The sequence below is a fragment of the Salvelinus fontinalis genome, chromosome 15, assembly GCF_029448725.1.
Source record: "Salvelinus fontinalis isolate EN_2023a chromosome 15, ASM2944872v1, whole genome shotgun sequence".
NCBI classification, from domain to species: Eukaryota; Metazoa; Chordata; class Actinopteri; order Salmoniformes; family Salmonidae; genus Salvelinus; species Salvelinus fontinalis.
The window spans coordinates 14423812-14435316 of record NC_074679.1 but is presented as its reverse complement, the minus strand read 5'-3'; the positions used below and the strand labels follow the sequence as shown (position 1 = coordinate 14435316).

Genomic DNA, 11505 nt, shown 5'->3' with positions numbered 1-11505 from the left:
CATGAAACTTCCATAGAACAGTTATTGTGCTGACGTTGCTTCCAGACGCAGTTTGGATCCCCATTAGCAACAGCTAGTCTTACTGGGGTCCAACACATACTGGGGCCTCAAACAGATGTTGCATTTTGAGGATGAATGCTGTAGTGTCTGTGTTGCTGTAGTGCTGATGGACTTTATCTTTATGGAGACCGGTGTTGAAATGCACACTACATATTTAAAAAAATATATATATGTTATTCTTGTTTCACTGTAAGCATGAGGGGCACATTTCAAGTTGGTGTACACATTTATTAGCATAGAGGCATTTATTTATTCATCCAGATAATTTAATACACCCTGAAAATGAAACATAGGAAGAATACGTGAGTCAAGGAGTTTCCCCCTCACATCTCCTACAGAGCTAATACTATGGACGTAGGTACATGCTAAAGATGTATCCAGACCCTACTAGTCCAAAGTCATAGCAAAGCTGCAGAATGCCCTTGACCCACAAGCAAGACACATATTCCCCCTTTCATCAGAATTAACATAGAAGTACTTATTGCCTAATATACAGGAAACGGTGAACAGACAATACTTTAGCGTAACAGTCCACAAGCAGATATGTATTCATTTATTATTGGCACACGAATATTCCAACACCAAGTGGTGCTTAGGACAACACTTCCCATGCCAGCTAACATTAGTAAACAGGAGTTCCAGCTGGGTGATAGACATATTCCCTTTGCTTACAGTATCGTCAAAGTATTCACACCATTGGACTTTTTCCAGATTTTGTTGTGTTACAGCCTGAATTTAAAATGGATTCAATTGAGATATCACTGGCCTACACACAAGTAAAAAAAATATATATTTTACAAATTAATTAAATGCAAAGCTGAAATGTCTTGAGTCAAGTATTCAACCTGTTATGCCAAGCCTAAAGTTCAGGAGTAAAAATGTGCATAAGTCACATAAGTGGCATGTGCAACATGAATTTTCATTGACTACGCCATCGCTGTACCCCACATACGGTCGAGCAGTGAATTTCAAACACGGATTCAACCACAAAGATCAGGGAGGTTTTCCAAAAAAGGGCACCTTTTGGTAGATGGGTAAAAATAAAAAAGCAGATATTGAATATACTTTTGAGCACGGTGAAGTTTTTAATTACACTTTGGATGGAGTTTCAATACATCCAGTCACTACAAAGATACAGGTGACCTCCCTAACTCAGTTGCTGGAGAGGAAGGAAACATCTCAGGGATTTCACCATGAGGCCAACAGTGACTTTATAACAGTTACAGAGTTTAATGGTTGTGATAGGAGAAAACTGAAGATGGATCAACAACATTGTAGTTACTCCACAATACTAACCTAATAGACAGAGTGAAAATAAGCCTGTACAGAATAAAAATATTCCAAAACATGCATCCTGTTTGCAACAAGGCACTAAAATAATAAATGCAAATAAAATGTAATAAAGCAATTAACACTTTGTATTCAGGACAAGAAGTTATGTTCGGAGTACCACGCTCCATATTTTCAAGCATAGTGGTGGCTGCATCATGTTATGGGTATGCTTGTAATCGTTAAGGACTTCAGGATAAAAAAAATAAATGGAATGGAGATACGCACAGGCAAAATCCTAGAGAAAAACCTGGTTTAGTCTGCTTTCCCACAGACACTGGGAAATTAAACTTACCTTTCAGCAAGACAACCTAAAACACAAGGTCAAGTTTACACTGGAGTTGATTACAAAGACTGTGAATGTTCCTGAGTGGCTGAAAATCTATGGCAAGACCTGAAAATGGTTGTCTAGGAATGAACAACCAATTTGACAGAGCTTGAAGAATTTTTGTAATATTTTTTTTTAATATTAAATATATATTTTTTTATTTAAAAAAAAAAAAAAAAAAGGGTCAATGTTGAAGAATCCAGGTGTGGAAAGCTGTTAGACTCACCGCTTTAAATCGCTACCAACGTTGAGTCTAACATGTATTGACTCAGGGGGTGAATACTTATTCAAGATATTAGTGTTTGATTTTTCATGAATTTTTTTCTTTGGACAATGGCAATTAAACCATTTGAATCCCACTTTGTAACAACAAAATATGGAAAAGATGAATGGGGTGCGAATACTTTCTGAAGCCACTGTATAACTAGAGAAATAAGGCTAGATATAAAACAAAAATACTCAACTTCTAAAATAAGGCACTAGTCTTTTTTTCAGATTAAAAAAGCAGAAGTTGGTCTAGAAACAATATCTGACTGCATAGAAAAGGCATTGACATGAGAAATAGAATAAAACTGTAATGAATGTCTGCACCAACAGTCCCTCATCTTCCAATGTGTTGAGTAAATTGTCAAATAAATGACTTGCATGAATTGCAAACTTCAGGTTGAAGATGAAAAGGTTAATAGCCCATTGTACCAGAATAAGGCCATACACAAATATCAAAACGGTTCATCATTATTTCACTACAAATGAAACAGAACCAATACTTCAGTGGAGACATACAGTAGAAAAAATAAATTGATGTTCGGTAGGCCAAGGTCCGATGAAGCGCTCCGATTTGACCAAGTATCCAGCCCAGCCTAACTACTAGTCTGGACCTATGTAGCTTTGTTTACACATGCAGCCCAATTCTGATCTTTTGCTCAATTATGGGCAAAATATCTGATCTGTCAAAAGACCAATTATTGGCAAAAGATCAGAAATAGACTGTCCGTGTAAACACAGCCGGACACTCAGTGCCTGTTTGGTTGCAATTACTAGAAAATAATGCCTTCCTCTGCAACATTAGAAACTTTTTAACAATACCCTTTGGCATCCATTTCACAGCTGAATTACTTTGTTGATAGGCATCACCCAAAATAATTGCCAAAATTTCAAACAGATGTTCAAACTTGAAGACAAACCATGGTGATAAGGAGGACTAGAAACATATTAACAACCAATTAACAAAGTTTAAAAACATTTTTTTTTTTTAAATGGCAATATCAGAAATATTGCCAGAAAAAGGCAAATAATTAAAAACATTGTCTTACTGACGTGACAATGGAAAGATGACATAACATTAAAAAGGTCCAATGCAGTCATATTTATCTCAATATCAAATAATTTCTGGCTAACAATTAAAGCTGGCAACCCGTCCAAATTCACATAAAAATGTGTGTTACAAATCTGTCATAATTGAAAGCAAGTCTAAGAAGCAGTAGATCTGTCCTAGGTGCACCTTTTCTATGCTTCCTGGTCTTAAGTTTCATTTTTGCGTCCTACTTTCGGTTCTGTACACCAGTTTCAAATAAAATACTTTGGGCAGTGGTGTAAAGTAAAAAATACTTTAAAGTACTACTTAAGTTGTTTTTTGGGGTATTTGTACTCCACAATTTGACAACTTTTACTTTACTACATTCCTAAAGAAAAGTATGCACTTTTTTACTCCATTCACCTTCCCTGACACCCAAAAGTACTTGTTACATTTTGAATGCTTATCAAGAGAACATCTCTGATCATCCCTACTACCTCTGATCTGACAGACTCACTAAACACATGTTTCATTTGTAAGTGATATGTGCACCTGGCTAGCCGTGTAAAAAAATAATAATAAAAATAACAATCCTAAAAAACGGTGCCCTGTGGTTTGCTTAATATAAGGAATTTGAAACTATTTACTTTTAATACTTAACAATTTTGCTAGGACTGTCTGGGTGTGGTCTGAGTAGGGAGGGAAAAACTGAAAACTAGCTGTTGGCGGAGAGACTTGGAACTCTTTCTTATTGGACTATTAACTAATTAACTGCCAGGCAGGACAAAACTCAATCCCACCAAAACAGGCTGACACTTCAGGCTGTCTTTTTAAACAGCTCTTACACTAAAAAGGATATCATTATTTTCAAAGTATTATTCCAACCTCAGTGTGGTAATACATATAAAACACAGGAATATCACATTGTTGACTGCACTGGGCCTTTAAACATTTAAAATAACACATTTCAGTTATTTGACCTTAGCATGATTCCTTTTAACACGGGCACTCTAACCCACCCACATGCATAACCAATAGCCGTAAAGTCAGTGGTAAATCAACTGGCCCAGCTGTCAATCAACCCATTCTGACAGCTGTTAGTCAAGTCATTCAAAATAACACCTCCAAAGTCTGTCTGGCCTGTATCGGAGTGAGTGGTGCCAAATAAAGCACTTGGCTTTGACTCTTGAAACTAACAAGGCACAAATTATTTCTTCCCCACAACACACACACAATCATTCAGTATCTAGGCTAATCTAAACTGCAGTCACTTGCATCAGAGCACTACTACCCATAAGCACCTACTGTTTTGGTTGTATGGGAGTCTTCCAAATTGACCTTATAAAATCTAGGATGTAGCCAATCCCACAGTGCTTTATTTAAGAGCTCTACTAGAAACGGTGTTGTTCTATGAACCCCAACCAGTGCTGTGTAACCAGTATTCCAGTCCCTTCTAGGAGTGGATGTTTGTGTGTACTATAACAGTGTGTGTGTGTACTATAGTTTAGTCATGTATGCATGCCTCTTCTATGTGTGGTGTGTCTGTATGCATGCATCTACCTACTCTAGACTATGTTCCCTCGTGTAAAATTGTGTGTGTGTGTACACGTGTGTTTGCATGTACATGCCCGTGGCTGTGTGTGTATGTGAGTACATATACAAACATGTTCCCTCAGCACTGGGTCTCTTTACTGTTCACCACACCGGTTTGCTTCGAGGCGGGGCTTGTCGTGGCGGTCCGATCGCGGCGTGCTCTGCCGTCAGGTCCTCGTAAGACGACTTGGTGGAGTTGGAGCATCCGGGTGGAGGGAAGTCGTCTTCATCCGGGTGGAGGTGAGAATCGCAGCTGGGATCCTCCTGGATGGTGGCCATCCGCGGGCCCTCCCCCACCACAACCACCCCGCTTCCCGGGGCAGGGCCAGAAGCCAAGTCTGGGGCACTGATGCTGCCTGAAGCAGGTGGGCCTGTTGGGGGTAGAGAAGGGAGGGAGTGGGGAAGGATCCGAGTGCCGGAGGAGGAGGTTGGAGGCGTAGGTGGCTTGATGACGACAGAGGCCGTCTCGAAGCTGCTCAGCATCTCTGCTTTCTGAGGGGGACAGGACGACACCAGGGTCAGGTTTGTGTTTGACTAATCCACTGCCTGACTGTATCCTTATCGAACTCAATTCAGTTGATCTTTAATGGTCTGGTCACACCATTACAACTGAATAGCCCAAAAACGAACAACTCAGACACTCTGCCTTTTATAAAGACAACACGGCTCTTCTCCTCACATACATCGCGCATCCTTGTGACACGCCGGCAGCGTACACCCTGGCCCCGCCCCCCCAAAGCCTCACCCACTCCCCTAAAAAGGTGGATCTGTACCAAATACAGGTACCTTCACCATCCGCTGCAGTTCCGCGAGGGGCCAAGGCTTTGGGGGGGGCAGAACAGGTCATTGTAAACTAATTATCCCAGTTTACTATTATTTATTCTTTATTTGATCAGGGAAGTCATATTGAGATTTATTTTTCAAGTGAGTCCTGTGAGGCCATCAGCCGTACTACCGTCTGGAACTCATTCATGCCGCTTCTGGGCCAACTACAGCCCAGTTTCCTAAAGCCCAGCCCATTCCTAAACTCTTCCCCCTAGGCACTTCGTGTAAATGTGAAAAGATTCAATGGGTAATAGCATATGGTTCTTACGCCAACTTGCCCTCTTACGGGCTTGGTGGAATCTTCACCCCATACTGCTTACAACTATGAAGTTCTTTCAGATCTAGGGGATCCGGGCTAGTCAGGCTCATCTAGGGGATCCGGGTCAGGCTCATCTAGGGGATCCGGGTTAGGGTCAGGCTCATCTTGGGCATCCGGGATAGGGTCAGGCTCATCTAGGGGATCCGGGATAGGGTCAGGCTCATCTAGGGGATCCGGGATAGGGTCAGGCTCATCTAAGGGGGATCTGGGATAGGGTCAGGCTCATCTAGGGCATCCGGGCTAGGGTCAGGCTCATCTAGGGGATCCGGTATAGAGTCAGGGTTAGGCTAGGGCTGTTGCGGTGACCATATTACCGCCACACCGGCAGTCATGAGTCATGACTGCAGGAAAATTTGACGTGACCGTTGAATCATGGTGATATCCTCTTATCCACTCTGGACATGCATTGGTAGTACCCAACTCACTAATGATCATCAGGTCGCTAATGGCCTGGTACTCAGGACTCTATTGTCCCTCTAACCACTGACATCAATGTAATACAATCGAAAATCACAACAAACATCAAAACACTGCTTTTAAAACTCAACTTACTGTGATTGATCAATTTGAAGAAAGTTCAACAGTTTGAAAACGAATGGAAAACATGGTCGTTGTGGATGTTGTTTTAAAGACTAACACAACTAAAATGGACAGCACTTTTTAAGGGGATGATTAAATCAAAACACACAAATGGAACAGGTCATTGTAACTCAAATATCCCAGTTTACTATTATTTATCCTTTATTTCAAAATGTAAAGTGTTGGTCCCATGTTTCATGAGCTGAAATAAAAGATCCTAGAAATGTTCCATACGCACATAAAGCACATTTTTCTCCAATTTTGTGATCAAATTTGTTTACATCCCTGTTAGTGAGCATTTCTCCTTTGTCAAGATAATCCATCCACCTGACAGGTGGCATATCAAGAAGCTGACTAAACAGCGTGTTGGGTACAATAAAAAGCCACTCTAAACTGTGCAGTTGTCACAACACAATGCCACATCTCAAGTTGAGGGAGAGTGCACTTGGCATGCTGACTGCAGGAATGTCCACAAGAGCTGTTTCCAGATAATGTAATGTTAATTTCTCTACAATAAGCTGCCTCCAAAGCCGTTTTAGAGAATTTGGCAGTGCGTACAACCTGCCTCACAACTGCAGACCACGTGTAACCACTCCAGCCCAGGACCTCCACATCCAGCTTCTTCACCTGCAGGATCACCTGAGAACCAGCCACCTGGACAGCTGATGAAACTGAGGAGCATTTCTGTCTGTAATAAAGACCTTTTGTGGGTGGGCGTGGCTATCTCATGAATCTGATGTATTTAGGTGAGCGGACACCTGGGGCGATTGATTTGTGAGTTGCCTTTCGTGCCCGCTCCCATACCCTAGAATTGTTTATTTCTTAGTGACTTATTTGTATACAGGTAGACCAGAAAAGCAACATCCCTGATTGGCAGATGAGTGGCAACCCTGATTAGAAGCACCTGCTGCCCATCTGTTGTTCTTTACAAATGCTGTTTTTAATTTTGAAATTATACCTACACACTGAAAAAAGCTGTAAAGCAAAACGTCGGTGTACGTTATCCTTGATGCAGTGAAAATAACTTACAAAATGTAATTGGTCAGGGAGGTGACCAAGAACCCAATGGTCCCTTTGACAGAGCACCAGAGTTCCTCTGTGGAGATGAGAACCTTCCAGAAGGACAACTATCTCTGCAGCACTACACCAATCAGGCCTTTATGGTAGAGTGGCCAGACAGAAGCCACTCCTCAGTAAAAGGCACATGACAGCCCGCTTGGAGTTTGCCTAAAGGCACTTGAAGACTCTCAGACCATGAGAAACAAGATTCTCTGTTCTGACGAAACCAAGACAAGGAAACTAGTCAGGATCGAGGCAAAGATGAACAGAGCAAAGTACAGAGAGATCCTTAATGTAGTCCTGAGCGCTCTGGAGCAGGTTCTTAGACTGGGGCAAAGGTTCACCTTCCAACAGGTCAACAAGCCTAAGCACACAACCAAGACAATGCAGGAGTGGCTTCGGGACAAGTCTCTGAATGTCCTTGAGTGGCCCAGCCAGAGCCCGGACTTGAACCCGATCGAACATCTCTGGAGACCTGAAAATAGCTGTGCAGTAACACTCCCCATCCAACCTGACAGAGCTTGAGAGGATCTGCAGAGAAGAATGGGAGAAACTCCCCAAATACAGGTGTGCCAAGCTTGTAGTGTTATTTCGCCACTATGGCCTATTTATTGCCTTACCTCCCTAATCTTACGTCATTTGCACACACTGTATATAGACTTTTCTATTGTGTTATTGACTGTACGTTTGTTTATCCCATGTGTAACTCTGTGTTGTTGTTTGTGTCGCACTGCGTTGCTTTATCTTTGCCAGGTCGCAGTTGTAAATGAGAACTTGTTCTCAACTGGCCTACCTGGTTAAATAAAGGTGAAATAAATAAAATAAAAATACCCAGAAGACTCGAGGCTGTAATCACTGCCAAAGGCACTTCAATAAAGTACTTAGTAAAGGGTCTGAATACTTATGTAAATGTAATATTTCCATTTTTTATATATAAAAAAAAAATGTTTGTGCTTTGACATTATGGGGTATTGTGTGTAAATCGAAGAGGGGAAAAAAATATTTTATCAATTTTAGAATAAGACTAACGTAACAAATTGTGGAAAAAGTCAAGGGATCTAAATACTTTCCAAATGCACTGTAGAAAAGAGGATAATATCTTCTTTCTAATGATGTCAACTTTCTCAACTTCTAATATTGAGCAAATTACACACTCACTAGCGTTTGACATAGGCTTTGAAAAAGCACCCACGAGTACTAGGCATTGCAAATTCCACTGGCTGATGGTAAGCTTTCTTGACTTAGGACTCTAATGCGTTTCGCGCCAGTTCAGCTTTACAGCATGATTGAAAGGCAATGTTCCTTCGTTACCGGACACTGGATTCACGGTAGACGCTGCATATGTCGGCTCAAATCGGAAATTACATTTCTGTTACGCAATCTGTAGTCCTTAATAACATCTTGCCAACACATGGCCAACCTTTGACTAACCAGCTAAATGGCTGCTATTAGAGAAAATGTTTCCAGTTACCTATCTAGATAAAAAGGCTGTTAGTTTACAATTACTTTTCTAATTATAATGTGGGGAAGTCAAAATAATAAATCAATTAATTACTTCTCCTTGCCGTTCACCTGAAAAGACCTGGAAACATTAATTTTTTTTGCTAACATGATGGTGGTCTCCGGTTTGCCTGGACAGGGGTCCCTGGGCAAGAAAAGACAACATGCTCTGTAGTAGTCTGAGTTCTCTAAAAGGGATAGCGTGTTTTAGTGAGTGCGACTTCAAAGTTCAAACCTAGAACATGTGGACAGTGGTGAACATGGGAGGGCATAGGACTTATGTTGGTGAAGTACATGGCATAGTCATGATGTGACAGACCTACGCTGGTGAAGTACATGGCATAGTCATGACGTGACAGACCTACGCTGGGGAAGGTCATGTTTTAGTCATGACGTGACAGACCTACGCTGGTGAAGTACATGGCACAGTCATGACGTGACAGACCTACGCTGGGGAAGGTCATGTTTTAGTCATGACGTGACAGACCTACGCTGGGGAAGGTCATGTTTTAGTCATGACGTGACAGACCTACGCTGGGGAAGGTCATGTTTTAGTCATGACGTGACAGACCTACGCTGGTGAAGTACATGGCACAGTCATGACGTGACAGACCTACGCTGGGGAAGGTCATGTTTTAGTCATGACGTGACAGACCTACGCTGGGGAAGGTCATGTTTTAGTCATGGCGTGACAGACCTACGCTGGTGAAGTACATGGCACAGTCATGACGTGACAGACCTACGCTGGGGAAGGTCATGTTTTAGTCATGACGTGACAGACCTACGCTGGGGAAGGTCATGTTTTAGTCATGACGTGACAGACCTACGCTGGGGAAGGTCATGTTTTAGTCATGACGTGACAGACCTACGCTGGTGAAGTACATGGCACAGTCATGACGTGACAGACCTACGCTGGGGAAGGTCATGTTTTAGTCATGACGTGACAGACCTACGCTGGGGAAGGTCATGTTTTAGTCATGACGTGACAGACTTACGCTGGACTTGGTGTTCTCCTCCTCCAGATTTTTATCCTACAGAAACGAAACAGAAAGCATGCCGTTAGTGTATCAGCAATAGACATTAATGTGTCTTAAATCAACCATGTGGTGGGCTTCAAATATTATTATACAAGATGCCAATATGAAGACACTTTTATCCAAAGCGACTTAGTGTCATCCGTGAATACATTTCACTTATCGGTGGTCCTGGGAATCAAACCCACTATCCTGGCGTTGCAAAGCGCCATGCTCCACCAACTGAGCAACAGAGGACAACATGTATAGACAGACATGCTCAGTAAGGTGTCTCACCACACAGTGCACCAGGATACTGAGAGGGATCCAGAAGATCAGAGAGAACACCACCACTGAGCCCACGATGTTGTCTGCCAGGAACTTCCCTACAAGAGGGAGACAGAGAGAAAAAGACAAACTCCAACCAGCTTTTCAAATAACCTCCAAGCTAGTCCAACTGGACCTCCAAGCTAGTCTAACTGGACCTCCAAGCTAGTCTAACGCCAACACTGCATCCCAACTCACCGAATGTGTTGATGTCCAGCTTGTCGATGAAATCCCACAACCTCTCGATCACATCCTGGACTTGCTTCATGCATTTGCCCTGAAACAAACAGACAAATCAATATATCATAATTGTCAGCCAATTTAAATAGAACGTGGTAACTCTCCCTGTAGGACCAATACCATCTATTCAAAACATTCTTTGTGTAAAAATGTATTTTATTATTATTTTAAAATGGATTTATTGACGTGAAATGTGTTGAAACTCTGAATACAGGCTGAGTCCATTCAGTGTGAGTAGAGGTGACAGGTCAATGCTAATGGAAGAAGTCAGTCACTCACGCCCTCGTCACAGAAGCCCACGGTGCAGGGTTTCCCCTTGCGCAGGTACAGGAAGTTCTGGTCCTTTTTGACGAAGGGAGTGCAGGTGCCATGTTTGTCCCGGCAGCAGACCTTACACGAGTTGACCATCTCTGGGAGAGTAAAGGGAGGTCAGGTTCAAAGACAACCTGGTCTAATACTATTATCTGTATCTTTCTCCAAATGTCTTTTACAGTGCCTTAATATCCCTTGACTTATTCCACATGTGTTACCGCCTGAATTCAACATTTAATAAACAATTTTTTCCTTAACCATCTACACACAATACCCCATAAGGAAATGTTAGCACATGTATTAAACTAAATACATAAATATCTAATTTACATAAGTATTCACAACCCTACAAATTGAGCTCTAGTGCATCCAATTTCCTTTGATCATCCTTGATATGTCACTACAACTTGATAGGCCAATTCATTTGTTTGGACATGATTTAGAAAGAAACACCTGTCTATCTATACAAGGTGTCAGAGCAGAAACTGTACCATGCAGTCCAAGGAACTGTTCTTAGATCTCCGAGATAGAATTGTGATGAGGCATATATCTGAGGAAGGGTATAAAAGAACTTCTAGAATGTTGAAAGTTTCCAAGAGCACAGTGGTCTCCATCATTGGGAAATTTAAACATATGGAACTACCCAGACTGATTAGAGCTGGCCATCAGACCAAACAGAGCCTCCGGGCGAGAAGGACCTTGGTCATGGAGGTGACCAAGAACCCAA

At 41.9% G+C, this 11505-nt stretch overlaps 1 protein-coding gene across 3 annotated transcripts in view; it reads right to left on the bottom strand.

The window, feature by feature from the left end:
- Positions 1 to 2940: 2940 nt before the first annotated feature.
- The window catches only part of LOC129811456 (disintegrin and metalloproteinase domain-containing protein 17-like), a 34996-nt gene continuing 26431 nt past the window's right edge, over positions 2941 to 11505 (bottom strand). For all 3 annotated transcript variants that reach the window (XM_055862767.1, XM_055862769.1, XM_055862768.1), the window contains 5 exons: positions 10746 to 10876; positions 10425 to 10503; positions 10197 to 10285; positions 9882 to 9917; positions 2941 to 5096 (listed from right to left, as the gene is read on the bottom strand). In XM_055862767.1, coding sequence (XP_055718742.1) covers positions 4707 to 5096; positions 9882 to 9917; positions 10197 to 10285; positions 10425 to 10503; positions 10746 to 10876 — 725 coding nt within the window. In that variant the 3' untranslated portion in view covers positions 2941 to 4706. The remainder of the gene's footprint in view (positions 5097 to 9881; positions 9918 to 10196; positions 10286 to 10424; positions 10504 to 10745; positions 10877 to 11505) is intronic.